This window comes from Meriones unguiculatus, chromosome 10 (genome assembly GCF_030254825.1).
Source record: "Meriones unguiculatus strain TT.TT164.6M chromosome 10, Bangor_MerUng_6.1, whole genome shotgun sequence".
NCBI lineage: Eukaryota > Metazoa > Chordata > Mammalia > Rodentia > Muridae > Meriones > Meriones unguiculatus.
In genome coordinates, this window is record NC_083358.1 from 96,357,986 (window position 1) to 96,372,683 (window position 14,698).

General features: G+C 43.9%; 2 protein-coding genes and 1 non-coding gene across 4 annotated transcripts in view; all 3 read right to left on the reverse strand.

The window, feature by feature from the left end:
• LOC110561783 (mitochondrial adenyl nucleotide antiporter SLC25A24) overlaps nucleotides 1–3,095 on the reverse strand; it is a 35,830-nt gene extending 32,735 nt beyond the window's left edge. For both annotated transcript variants that reach the window (XM_021658307.2, XM_021658306.2), the window contains exon 1: nucleotides 2,784–3,095. In XM_021658307.2, the coding sequence (XP_021513982.1) occupies nucleotides 2,784–2,966 (183 nt within the window). In that variant the 5' untranslated portion in view covers nucleotides 2,967–3,095. The remainder of the gene's footprint in view (nucleotides 1–2,783) is intronic.
• On the reverse strand, nucleotides 31–162 carry LOC132646152 (small nucleolar RNA SNORA69). The gene has a single exon (XR_009584276.1). It is a non-coding gene; the product is annotated as a small nucleolar RNA SNORA69 (small nucleolar RNA).
• A 7,158-nt stretch (nucleotides 3,096–10,253) lies between the features above and the next one.
• Nucleotides 10,254–14,698, reverse strand: part of LOC110561782 (mitochondrial adenyl nucleotide antiporter SLC25A24-like) — a 53,841-nt gene continuing 49,396 nt past the window's right edge. Inside the window, exons 8-10 of the mRNA XM_060393289.1 lie at nucleotides 14,497–14,664; nucleotides 13,604–13,751; nucleotides 10,254–10,582 (exon numbers count right to left, since the gene is read on the reverse strand). Of these exons, the coding sequence (XP_060249272.1) occupies nucleotides 10,407–10,582; nucleotides 13,604–13,751; nucleotides 14,497–14,664 (492 nt within the window). The 3' untranslated portion in view covers nucleotides 10,254–10,406. The remainder of the gene's footprint in view (nucleotides 10,583–13,603; nucleotides 13,752–14,496; nucleotides 14,665–14,698) is intronic.

The window sequence follows — 14,698 nt, forward strand, 5'->3', positions numbered from 1 at the left end:
AAACCAACAAAGCTTGCCAACCAGTCTCTGAACTGTCCATGTCAAGGTGTCACGATTTTACCACAGAAAGGCAAAATCAGAAACAGTCAGCATGGCTTTTCTCTCAGCAGGATCATGGCAGTTCTCCCACAGAGAGGAAGCACTGTAATTGCAACCTGCTTTTCCATAAAGTTTTCTTGTGGTGTGGGAATATGTGCCGGGGAGAGTGGGATTATTTCCCTTCACAGCTGATTGATATCCTTCGGCCTCCAGCCATGGTACCTTTGCTACACTGCAAAGCCTTTCCCACTGCTCCGAGCAGTGTCTGGAGTTTGTGGGGAACTCAAGCTGGGCCACTTCTCCCCACCACAAGCGCCTCCTTGTCAATACCATTTGGCTAGTTCCCTAGACTTTCTAGGAAGTGCTCTGTTGTATGAAGCTCTTCCTTTTCAAACCTCCATGAATGAGGCTGAAAAGCTGGGGCCTGGTTAGCTAAGGATCTCTGAGTGTTTGAGCACAAAACAACCAGAGCAGCCGTATTCCAGCGACAGCTGGAAGGAGCCTTGGGAAGTGATGGGGAGGAAAGTCTTTCTAGTATGTGAATGGGGGGATGGTGGAATTCACTGCAGATGTGAGGAGAGCTGGCCTGCAGTGGAAACATAGTCAGGTGACATATGTCCAGAGCACAGGTAATCCGGTGTGTAAGTTGGCCCATGGCCAAGGCATTCCTCTGCCATATCACATACCACATGTTTATCCGATTTTCCCCAGCCTGTTTTTGGCTAACTTGTCCTACTTATGATGGAAACAGACACACTAAGACTCAGGCCTACAGGTCAACTCAGAGGGTAAAGACACTTGCCACGTAGGCCCGAGCTCCATCTTGGAGCTCAGATGGTAAAAGGAGAGAAGTGACTCTGTGAGCTGTCCTCTGACTGTCATACAGGTGATTAAATAAGTAATACGACTCCCAAACTCTAACAATAGTGACAGGTGAGGTAAGAGAGTCACCCACAACAGTACTCAGTCAGCTCACCTCTGGAAGGTGATCTCGAATGACATACCACAGAGGAGGTGACAATTAGCTAAAAAATAGTAATTTCCCTTGGTTATAAAAACAGTGTACATTCATTCACTTTCCTAAACTGAAATACTACAAAGGTTGTGAAGAAAAATATAGAAAATCTCTTATCACTGAGGAATAAACATTGGTAACCTTCTAAGAAAGAATGTGTTAATGCTGGAAATAGTTGACCATGCCAGGCGCAAACACCAGTAGTGACAATACACATTCAAACAGAATATAACTTATGTATGTGCAAAATATGCAATTTATTAGCGATAATCAGGAGCTGCCATGTTCCCTAATGTTTATATACATGTAGTTTTTACATAATTTATATGTAATACATTTTTTTAATTAAAGGCTTTTCCCCCTGAACCTGAGTTGCTTAGGGGGCTGTTGTTATTGTGGGGTTGGGGGGTCTTGAGGTTTTGTTTCTTCTGTTTGTTTCAGTTCACTCCAATCTGACTTAGATGAGGGGAGGACAGAGCCCAAGCTGACCTGTAACTTGCGGCAATCCTCCTGCCTCAGCTTCCAGAGTTCTTGAACTATAGGCATGCACCAGACGTTGTGTCTACTTTATACATATTTTCAAAGAACTAAAATGTATTGGGAATTTTAAAGCATGCTTAAGATGAGATATGAGTCAAAGAAATCATGTCAATGACTAGAAACATGCGGAAGAGAACAATAAAAACAACCCCCAACATGCCTGTGAGATGCAGCCACAGGGGCAACCAAAGAGATGCTATCACTCAAAATTACCAAGGCCTTTGATTCAAGAGACGGGAGGAAATGAGTCAACCCAGAGTGAGTAGAACAGACACACTCAGCCAAAGATACCAAACTTGGTTCTTTCAGGAAGTGTATTAAATAGGCAAAGCTATGGCCAGAGTGAAGGCGAAAGAACAGGGAGCAGAAATGAAAAGGGGACTCTGCATGCAGACACAGAAGTTCTGTAAAGTTATATATAATAATGCCTTGGGCAAAATGGGTAGGTTGCAAATAAATAAATAAATAAATAAATAAATAAATAGAAATTGTAACTTACTAAGGGGACATAGTAAAGTGAAAGAGGCCTCTATTAATGACACCGAACAACTGAAAGAGGAGTTTTAAAAATAGGTACAGAGCAGTTGGTATCCCCCGCAGTAACTCAAGCATGTTCAAGCCTGTGTCATCTTGTACTGCAGCGGGCTGGACAAGTTCCAGATCCAGTGTCCCCACCCTGCCAAGGGGCCTAGATGTCGCTGGCACAATTTACATGACTCAGAGAAAGTACAATTGCTTTGCAACAGGTCAACAATTCAAATCAATGTGTGTACTCAGGGCACTAACTTAGAATGTCATAAAAACGGAATGTGGCCTTTCTACCTCAACCAGGAGCTGGGAGCGGCTAGTTTTACCCCGTTTTGAAACAATAAACTCTAGTTGTTGTAACAACGCTGTTTCAAGGAGACACAAAGTGTCTCTTTCACTCAACCTGGGACTCACTGAACTCTGACAACAGGACAACCAGGCGAAGTTTGCCAAGAACCAAGAACCAGAGATGCTCTCACAAAGAGTTGACAGTTTTGGAAAAATACCCGCCGCCTTCCAGCTCCAACTCTCTGGAGCAGTTCAGCGGGCTGGCAGGCATAGTTCCGCCTCCTTCTGGCCTGGCCCCAGGCCACCAACTTCCCAGGACCTGGCTGTATCCTCGGGGTGCCTGCAGCCGCCCCAACACCCCGCAGCGACCCACCTCCTCGGCGTCCTGGCCCAGGGGGATGCCCAGGTTCCGCAGCCCCTCCTGTAGCTCTCTGATGTCCACCACGCCGTCCCCATTGCGGTCCAGAGCCCGGAAGAGCGTCTCGTATCGTGTGGGCGGCTCCCCGTCGTGGCAGGCGGCCGTGGGCAGCGCGGAGGCCCGCAGCCAGCGCAGCATGGTCCCTGGGAAGTCACCGGGGGCTGCGGGCTGGCGGGGCGCGATCGAGGCGGCGAGGCCTGGCGGGGCGGGGCGGCGGCCACGGAGCCTCCGGAGCGTCGTCGGGGGGCGAGGCTTCCTGCTCACAGGAACCCGGCTCGGCTCAGGGTGTGGCCGCCCAGTGGCTCTCTGGGCGGAGCTGGCCTGGGCTGGCGGCTGAGCCAGACTCCAGAACGTGCATGCAGGTAGGATGGGGTGCTAGGGACCCCGGAAACGTTTCTGCTCTGTCCGAACCCTCCCCACCCCCACCCCCCAAGCCACAAGCTTCGCCGCCGGCATAGTAAAGCTGGGGGGAGGGGCACTTTGACCTGCTGGTTGCTCAACCTCAACGGCCCGTTGGGCTGGGAGACTTGGAGAACTGCGGTTTGTGTTCACCGGAACGACAGCAGGGGATGGGCAAACTGCGGCTTTGCAAACGTGGAAAAAGCTATCAGACCAAAGAGCGTGGAGAGGGACCTGATCGAGGCCTTTTTCCCCGAAAGGAGCATCAGTTAGGAAGGAGGCCATGGAGGAAAACGAGGAGCTGGCGCACAGCGGACACCTTCCCACAGCACACAGAGAAACTTCAGCTCCTCCCCTCAAGGCAGGTATGGTCCTGAGGTTTGCCACTTAAGAGTTCAGGTGAGACACGGTTTCTGGGATCACAGGAGAAAGACGGGATCTACAGAGAGAAGATCTGAGGCCTGATCCTTCAGCTGGGTAGTTCCAAAGACAGAACGTAATTTCTAGCTAGCCTCCCGTCAGTAAAATGAGACTATGTTAACAGCTGCCTCGCCATCAAGTGGAATGAATGCCCTTCTAGTTCAGTCACTGCTGCTCAGTACAAACTGTGATTAAATTCTACTATCTTCCAGTATTTAAAATGGAAACTAAAACCACTTGTTTCTTCAAAGCGGGGGACTGAGACCCCGAATTAAACCTCCTTCCCTGCCATTCTGTACGTCTTAAACATACTAATAAGAATACAGAATCCGTAGATAAGGACTGCCTGCAGTTAATAAAAACCGTCCCGAAACCAGTTTCTGTGCTTCTGTTGCTTCCACATTGTAGTCTTGGGAATTAGCCCCTTCCTCAAGAAAAGCTGTTTTCTCTCCTGGAAAAATGGTTTCTGAGGCCCTCTCTGGAGATCCACTGATGTTGAGACAGGATGCTTGCCGACCCAGAAACAACCGAAAGGTTCCTCAGTAGACGAGCTCCTGAGCAACCTGCGCTGTGTTCCTGTAACATGATGCCTCTGGGCACCAAAAAGTAAGCACATGATATTCCTATCATGTTCTGGAAAGAGCAAAGCTATGTAGAGGTAGAAGTGGGTTTTCTGGGTGAAGGGGTGCTGATAATAAAGGGCAAAGGGCAGCGCGGGGTGGGGTGATGGAACCGATCTAGATCCTGACTACGATGGTGGTTACACAGCAATGCTCGTCAGAAACTCTGTGTAAAGGATCGCAATACAGCAGACTTTAAAGTCATCCTCAACATGAACCAAACGGAATAAAGAATTCTTAAACAAGCACTGTGAAGCTCAAATATGTCTGTGAAGTGTTTAAACTGTAAACGTTGCTATCGACAATACTGGGAGCTGTCGGTCTGCAGAGTCCACGCTCAGAACCTCTCAGAAACAGCGCTCAGGTCTGCCCAGGCTTCCTGCATAGGAATCACACGGAAACAAGAGCCATCAATGATTTGGAAGTAGAAAATAAATGTGTGCCATGAGACCAGTGAAGCACCAGGATGATTTGTTTGTTTGTTGAATCTAATAAAAGAAAAGATTTTTAAACTTTGATCTATCTTCCAATTATCTGGGAACCCAGTTTTACTGTTCAGTGGGTTGAGCATTACAGATTGTTGTAGTTTAGATCTGGATCTGGATGTCCCAAAAAGTCCCATGTGTTAAAGCACTGGCCCTCAGCTTAGCACTATGGAACTGGGTAGAGACTTTTAGAGGTGGGGCATTCTGCAAGGTCTTCAGGCCACTGGGGAGAGCTGTCCAATGGAAGCTGTGGAACCCCGGTCTCTGAATCTGTTTCTGGCTTCCCTGGCACTGGTGAGAGGTTCATTCCACCCTGAGCGCCTACTGTTGCCATCTAGCACCCACATCAGTGGCTTGCCAACAGTGAGGTCATGTAACCGTGGACTCGAACCTCTGAGACCTTAAGGCGAACCTTTCCCTACTTATAAACTGATTCTCACCAGTATTTGCGATAATGGTGAAGGAAGGCCAACACACAGATAACAGTCACAGCAAAATTTCACATGCAAGAAAATGTTCACGGACATCAGACATCTCCATAAGAGGGCTTCCCTTCTTGTGCCCATTGGTAAGGCCCACAGACCAAGGGCTCCCACAAAGGCCATGACCTGGGTTTTACTTGATTCACTTCTGTGATCAGAAAGAAAAAAGCACCGAGCTTTCTTCAGCACATCTGCTTTAAGACTTCTGTATGCCGTTCATTTCCTTGGAAACAACAGACTCTTGCTTTCATCAGTTCTGGTCCTTGAAAACTTCGGCACCTGCTTTGGGTCCTGGGGAGTGGTAGAGGATCTGTCTGAACAGCCATTCCAGAGTCTCACGGTCTAAGCAGGTAGACATGCTTACCCTTTTTATTGACAGCTGCTAACTGCCCTGTGCTACTTACGATAAGTCATCAGGCTCTGCCCAAGGACCAGCCCTGTTCTGAAGTCCTCACCATTGATGCTTACTAAAACCCGATGATCACAACGTAGGCTGTGTACTGAACAGCTTCACTATACGATGATTGTATCATGAAGTAAAAGAGGAACCTAGATGTCCTGGCAGTGTAGTGAGGAAATAATCCCTTTCACTTGAGGCTCATTCATGTCACATTAAGATCATTGGAAATTCTATCATATTCTCTAAGTCATTTAGGAGTCAGAATTCCAAGTTAAAAGGGTAAATTCTGTCTCTTGCCCAACCCCTCCCATCCCCAAATAAATGCAAACAATTCTCAATTGTAAAAACATGGCACTGAATTACTGAAATCACCATCATTACTAAATCATTTGAATACAATTTTAAAACAATTGTACTTGTTTTAAATAACAGAATTATAATTGGCTTTAAAATAATGCCTGGGCATTTTTCAAATTTAAAAGCTGTGTTAAGATTTCAGTGTTCCAAGGAGAGCAACAGAACCAGAAAATTTAAACACAGGGGTCTTCCCAGAGACTCATATGCCAACCAAGTACCAGACATGGAGATAACCTAGAACCCCTGCACAGATGTAGCCCATGGCAGTTTAGTGTCCAAGTGGGTTACATAGTAATGGGAAGAGGGTCTGCCTCTGATATAATCTGATTGGCCTGCTCTTTGATCACCTCCCCCTGAGTGGGGAGCAGCCTTACCAGGTGACAGAAGAGGACAATGCAGCCACTCCTGATTAGATCTGATAGACTAAGATCAGAAGGAAGGAGAGGAGGACCTCCCTTATCAGTGGACTTGGGGAGGGGTATGGGTGAAGAAGAGGGAGGTAGGGTGGGGCCAGGAGGGAGGAGGGAGGGGCTTATGGGGGGATACAAAGTGAATAAAGTGTAATTAATAAAATTTAAAAAAATGAAATAATGGGGGGAAGAAGAAAATCTTGGCGCACTTAAATCAAAACATGTACATTGCAATCCTTGTTCTTGCTATTAATTGTTCAGGGCTGCAAATATTTGATGTGGTTGTGCTTGCCTTGAGATACACAGTAAATTTTTAAACAGATATATAATAAATATCCTATGTAATTACCATTAAAAAAGATTTCAGTGTTCAATGTTTATTTGAATTATGCCCTGAAAACTATATATTTAATAGAAATAATTTCAATCTTCAGTGAGCGCTGTTTCTTCCTGTCATCTGGATGGCTTTTACCATACTGCTGACCTCATGAAAACATCTTATCAACTATGGGTTGTTTTTGTTCTGGTCACAAGGAACTGGTTTTACTTAGTTTGCTCCTGTGAAGGAAAATGGATCACAGGTAAACCTATCTATGAAAGAGGGGAATATGGGGCCTTGTCCACTTCAAAGGCCGATTTGCAAACTATGCAAGCCTGTGCAACATAGAAAAGAAAGCTCGTATATGCTCACTCACAGATTCCAGTCATGCTGTACCTACTCTCCAGATGATACCCTTTCAGGTCACATGCTCAACTTCCCAGGTGGCTTTTAACTTTTAAGGAAGAAAGGAAAGAAAAAGAAGAGAGGCAGAAGGAAGGAGGGAAATAAAGATGGAAGCATAAAGGTTTAGAGATGGAGGGAGGAAAAGAGAAAGAAAGGAGAGAGTAAGTAGAGGGAAGAGGGGCTACTGGTGTTTTATGCATAAAATAGAAATATACAATATTGATCAATTGTCTATTGTTATTAAGAAGATAAAAATTATTTCTATTAAATATATAGTTTTCAGGGCATAATTCAAATAAACATTGAACACTGAAATCTTTTTTTTTACGGTAATTACATAGGATATTTAATGGGCAATGCAGAGTTAGAGGAAGCAGTTTTAGAGGGACAGTAATGGAGAGACAGGTTACAGAGAGAGAACTCAGGTGAAGACCAAATGAGCCAAGAGATTAGAGTAGATTGCTAGAATTAGTTTGAGGCTGGGCAGAGCAATTCAGGGGCTGAGAGAGAAGCCAGATTGAATAAGTCAGCTGGGAGAGGATTTTGAGCCAGAGCAACTGAGTTAAACCAGCCAGCCCACAGCTCAGTAAGAACAAGAAAGGGTGAGCTTATTAAGTATTAAGTCTCAGAGGCTGAAAACATTCTAGGCCTAGGATAGATTCAAGAGGCCTAGGTTAGCAAAAGGAGGCAGTAAGCTTCCCAGACAACACTTGAACCACGGGAATTTTTTTAAAGTTCACTGCACACACACACACACACACACCCCAAAATCGAATACAATTTAAACAAGGTAAGGAGTGACTGAGGAAAATAACTATTGTCAACCACTGGCCTCCACATGTACTCTCATTCATATGAACACACACAAGCACACACAAAAGGTGGGAGGGAAACTACAGTAACATTAATTATTTTATATAAATTACTTCCCTGAATCATCTCAGAGTCAGGTACTATATTGTAATAATATTCAATGTTCTAGGAAAAAAAGGGGCTTTAAGGTTGCAAACAGACTGGTCACAAGAGATGGTATAATAAGCCCTTGTCCTCTACCGAACATAAAGCAAGTGTAAGAAGATGTTCCTTCCCATATATGGTGCTCATTCAACTATTAAATAGCCACTGGATGCCTGATACCACACCACCCAACACCTCCAAATAGGAGAGAGAACAACGAAGAAAACCAGCTGAAGCCCCTATGTTCACAGAGTATAGCTTCACGTCTGGGGAGACAGAAAACAACATAATCATTTCGAAAGGGTTCTAACATAAGAAATGTGGGATGGGGTCTGGAGAATGACTTAACAGCTAAGAGCATGGGCTGCTCTTCCAGATGGCCTGGGTTTGGTACCCAGCATCCACACGGTAGCTCACAACCATCTGTAACTCCAGTTGCCACCCTCCCTCCCAAGCCAGTTGGGCAACCACAGTTCCACCTGCCTCCATGAGGCTAGTCACATTAGGCATCTCATACACGTGAACGTACAGCATTTGTCCTTTGCAACTAGTTTATTTCACTTAGTGTAATATCCTTCAGGCTCATCCAGATTGGAATGCGTATCAGGAACAGCTCTCCATCGTCTGCAGATACCACAGCTGTAGATGGACTTGAGGTTGCTTGCACGTTTTGATTATTGCAAGCAAGGCTGATGATGAGCACACATGAGCAGGTCGCTCACGGAGACCCTGCTTTGAATTGTTTCTGAAACAGTGTAAGTTGCTGGATCGTACAGCCATCCTCCTTTTTGCCATATGAGGTCTACTGAGGAACTCTTCTCCACAGAAGTTTCACTGTGCTCCATTAACAGTGCACAGGGTTCCCGTTTCTCCATGTTCCCAGCAGCACCTGCTGTTCTCTGGGGGTTTCGTAATAATAGCCATCATGCTGGCATAGGATGGGGTTTCATTTAGGTTTTCATTTGCTTTACCTGTGGTCAGGAATGTCAAGCAGCTTTCCTTAATTGTGTCACTTGTATATTCTCTTTGGGGAAGTGTCATTCCAAGTCCTTTACTCACTTTTTAACCAGAGTTTACCACTGAATGTGATCAAAACACATAGTAAATGAAAATGACACAGTGCAACTGCTCATTTTGTACAATTGATACTTGCTAATGGAGTAAAAAATTAATACAGAACTATTAACAGAGTTCTGACAATAGTCATCTTATTGTAAAACTGAAATATAAGGCCATATTAGCATTATTGCTCAGTCAATTTCATGACTCCTGAAGCTCCCATTCACACAGCAAATAAAAAGTAATGACTCAGAAGAGGAACTTCAGAGATACTCTGCTCTGAGTCACACATTTAGTCCCCCTCCCCCTCCCCCTCCAGGAGGAGATAGCTGCCCCACCTCCAGTTCCAGCAACCAGTCTCCATGAGATCGCTGCAAAAGAGCTGATGTAAGTAGTGACTGTGGAGGACACAAAAGGAAACAACTAAGAAATGTTAGCCAACCCTTCTCACAATGGCGGGGGGAAGAAATGTTAGCCAACCCTTCCCACAATGGGGGGGGGAAGAAATGTTAGCCAACCCTTCTCACAATGGGGGGGGGGAAGAAATGCTAGCCAACCCTTCTCACAATGGGGGGGAAGAAATGTTAGCCAACCCTTCTCACAATGGTGGGGGTGGGGGGAGCTGCTGCCCTGAGCAAAACATTCCAGGGTTTGTGGAATTCCCTGAGGTGAGGCAAGGGAGGCAGCTCCTATCTACAAAGATGTCTAGAAAGAGAAAATCATCTTCATGGGGATGGGGTGGGGGGGAGGGTCAGATGTGCAGAACTGAAGGGGACAGAGGACTAGCAAGGGAAATGACAAACCACATCACCCAATCCATAACACTCTAGATGGAACTGTGACTCGGACTGTCCATTTTACTGAAGAGATTAACTGTAACATCAAATTGAAATGCATTTTTGCTTTACTGTGTAAAACATGTTCAAGCTTAACAACAACAACAACAAAAAAACTTGTGTAGCTTACCAAATGTTTTCTAATGTAATTGTATGATACATTAACATCCAGTCAAAACTTGGTTTTAGGATTAAGAAGAAGGTAACAGGAAATGTAAAATAAGAATTCTAGGATAATAAATGGTTTTAAATTTTTAAATAACTTCATCAAAACTTTTGTTAATTTGTATATTTTATAATAAAGACAAAGTAATTTTACAATTAATTGGTGTTTCCTTCTTTTTAGAAAAAAATAAGATCATCTTATAACCCAGGTATCATCTTATAACTTAGTGATTAAAACAATGATGACAGTTTGATATTCCACTTCTAGATTAATCCAAAAAGCCACTTCACTTGTTCATGAGTCACACAGCCAATGCCCACTGCAGGAAGCACTTTGATGATACTAGGGGTGAAACCCCTGAAAAATCCCCTCTTTCCTTCTTTAGTGTATATTTGCTGAATGAGCTGCATCATACGTATTGTTTCCTTTTCCATCTTGGCTATAAATTTTAAAAAACAGTATAACTAAATTGAATTAATTAATCAATAAACAGTATAACTCAGCATTTAATATTTACATATTAAAGATTTATACCAAATATTAATATAAAATATTGATATTAATATTTACACAAAAGGAAACAGATGAGGATTTATAGAAACTGAATTCACTTTACAGGATACTCATATATAGAATGCTCTTACGATGCTCTGTAGGATAGTATCCACATTCTAGTCTCTGCCCCCCATAGGACTGTAGCCATATCACAATGCAACATGCATTTAGTACAACTTCAAAAGTCCACAGCATCTATAACAGTCTCAAATTTGTTTAACAGTCCAAAGTTCAAAATCTCTTCTGAAATTCATGCAATCTCTTACTGTAATCCCCTATAAAGTCAAAATCAAAAAGCATCATATACTTCCACATATTATGACATGGGATGTACATTACAAGTCCAAAAGGGAGCATAGTGAGGAAACACTGGACCAAAGCAAGACTGGAAACCAGCTGGGCAAACTCCAAGCACTGCACCTCCATGTCTGATGTCGAAATGGTCTGCAGATCTCCAACTCCTTTCACCTTTGTTGACTACAATTCTTCCTCTCGGGTGGGCTCCACTCCCTGTGAGCAGCTCTCCCCAGCACATACCCACGGCTCTGACATCTTCAACATTTTCCAGTCCCCAAGGCAATCCAGGCTTCACCTTCACAGCTTCACACAATGGCCTCTCTGGGCCTCCATCCGGGGGCATCCCCGACATACACCTGACCTCGTGGCCTTCCTTAGCCAAGGAGGAAGAGTCCATAGCCCTTTCATCTACCCTTGACTCTACAGACAGAACCACGTGGCCGAAGCTGTCAAGTCCTGCTGCTTGCTGGCACGTGGCCCCCGTGCTCAGTTCCATCCTCACCAGCTTTCTGGTTTTGATGGTTTCCTTTACTGCCTAAGCTTAGCTGTCCTGAAAGTCAATCTGTAAAGCAGGCTGGCCTCAAACTCAAGAGATCTGCCTGCCTCTGCCTCCTGAGTTCTGGGACTAAAAACATACAATACCACATCTGGCTCTAAGCTTTTCTTTAATTCCTTTTCACAGTCGAAAGCTTATGTGGGTGGAATCTTGCTCTGAGGTCACCACTCCCTTTATTCCATTAAATATCAGATTTTTCTTTAATCTCTTGATCTTCTTGAACACAGGATTTTGCTCCATTCCACTTCCTGGTGCCCCTTTTCTCCTCAAATTGTACATTTTTGCAACTTTCCTTGCTTAGCCTGTTCCTTTTGATCTGCATAAACATGGCTATTAGTGGCCATGCTCCACACTAAGCTATTGTGAAATCTCCCTCTGCAAATGCAATTATCCAAAACTCTTTAATTTAGCCTCAGAAAGATTTTTTTTTGGGGGGGGGACAAGGGTAGAAAGCAGCTACATTCAACACCAAAATATCACAACAGATTTTAGACCATATACTAACATTCTTCTCCTGTGAAACCTCTTGAGCCAGGCTCTCCCAGTGCAAATCACCTCAGCACCACTGTCTGGATGGGCTGGGATGGTCCATTATGCCCCACTAAAAGTGTTCTACCACTTTCCTAATCCAAAGTCCCAAAGTCCACATTCCTCCAGACAAAAACATGGTCAGTCTTATTACAGCAATACCCCACTCCTGGTACCAACTTCTGTCTTAGTTAGGGTTTCTATTATTGTGAGACATCATGACCACAGCAACTCTTACAAAGGAAAACATTTAATTGGGATTGGCTTAAAGTTCAGAGGTTTAGATAATTATCATGATTATAATAGCATGGTGGATGCAGGCAGACATGATGGTAGAGAAGGAGCTGAACGTCCTACAGAAGAGACCGAGAGCCACTAGACCTGGCTTGAGCCTCTGATACCTCAAAGACCATCTCTTGGTTACACACTTTTTCCAACAAAGGCACCTACTCCAAAAAGGCATACCTCCTAATAGTGGCACTCCCTCGAACCTATGAGGGCAATCTTAATTCAAACCCCCACAAGCTGTGACTATACATGTGGCTACTTAAATTTAATTAAAATTAAATTAAAATTTCACTCTTCAGTCACATTAGTACCTTTCAAATGCCTGATAGCCACATATAATGGGTGGCTACTATACCAGGCAGTACAGATATAAATGATTTCCATCACTGCAGAAAGTTCCCTTGAATAATTTGCAAGTTTTTTATGAGAGACTTCACAGAGGCATTTGGAAATGAGACTGAAGGGTAGTTTAATAGAAGGCATGAGTGATGCTGGATAAGCAAATTCTCCATCTCAAGTGTGATATAAATCAAACCCAAAGCCTAACTGAAAAAAAGAGGGAGAAAGAAAATAAAAGTATATTACCCACTGTGAGACCCCTAACATTTCGCCAAGAAAAACAGACCACATAGTGGGTTTACCATCCCTTCCCGAAGCAGGCTGACATACAGAGAGTCCTGAAGAAGCTCATGACAGTGACAGTAAAACAAGGAATGGTGTGCCTCTGTGGGTTAGCTGTTGGTTTAAAAGAAGCTAATCTTTTCTACTGTTCTACATCTCCGTAAAAAGATAACTGAAGCAAATGTGGAGGGCTCCAGGCAGAACTGTGGAGGAAAAAGAAAACTGAAACTTACAAAAGGTCCCATGGGAGCTGGCTCAGTGGTTGAGAGCACTTGCTGCTCTTCCAGAGGACCAGGGTTCAGTTCCCAGCATCCATGTGGAGGCACATGACCATCTATAACTCTAGTTCCTAGAGATCTAATGGCCTCGTCTAGCCTCTCCAGGGACTGCATGTATGTAGTACATGTAGAATTATGCAAGCAACACACACTGATAAAATAAATAAACCTTTAAAATAATAACAATTCTTTCAGATCTGGTGCTTTATGTTGGTTAGCGTGTCCTTTATTTATCAATTCTATGGGTTTCCTGCTTTTAAAATTATCAGTTCATGCTTATTTAAAACATGGTTGTTACCTTAGTGACGATGTCATTAAACTAAAATAGTGAACTCACCTGCCTGCATGCGATTTCTAACAAGATTCAGAGGAAAACAGGCTAACTGGCCGCAGGTGTGAGACAACGTACTACAGCCCAGCACGACTGTTAAATCAGGCTTCACGGAGTTTTCTGCGTAGTGCTCCAGCCAGTAATTCTTGAGAAGCTGATAGAGAAGAAAGGGCCGTCGGACTTGCAGCTCCAACTAGAATAAAGTTCAGCTCTGCAGGCTGTTTGTACCTCTGTGACTCTTAGGTGCTTTTTGCCTGGCTTTGCTTTCTGTTTTCCTTTGATTGCTTTAGCTTTAAAGGCCAGAGCAAAACCTCTGGAAATTCTCACAGGAATTAACTGGATACCATTTTATGCCAACATCAAATCTGTCCAGAGACATACACATGGTCCTGGTCATGAAATGCCATGCCCCTGCCTGATACCATTGCTTGTAACTGTTAGGATGCTCCTTCCACTCTGGCTCTCATCTCTAACCCACGTTTATTCGTCTCCATGATTCTAATCTTCACAACAACCATGCAAGAAAAGTTCTGTTTTCTCAACCTTACCTGTGCATCAGAGTCCCCTGAGCAGTTAGTAAATCTGAGATCCAGGTCCTTCCTGGGATAACTTAATTAGAATACCTCAGGATATGGCCAAGGAGTTGATTCTCTTAAAGACCGTCAAGAGGGTTAGTCTGATACACATGTGGGGCTGAGAACTACTACTTTATCAGAAATTATGTCTATAATCATCACTGCCAAGAAGGGAATTTTGAAAAAATTACTAGATGACCATATTTCTAAGAGAAACACAAATAAAAACATTCAGTTTCATTCTTGATCAGAAGCTATTTCATGCAAAGTCATATCCCATTTTCAAATATGATGCGGAATGTCATATTTTGAGAATGAACTTACCTCGAAGACGGTGAGGTCTAAGCCTGCATACGGTACGATGCTTATCAGGTTGGGAATGTAGCCTTTGCAGAAGGCCCGAACACCTTCTGTCTTCAGAAGCTTCCTGCCACAATCAATAATCCCAGAATACTCTCCAGTTTTACCTACCATCAGCCTGGTCTTTATCACCTAGGTGTGAAAGAATATAATAAAGATGTGCTGA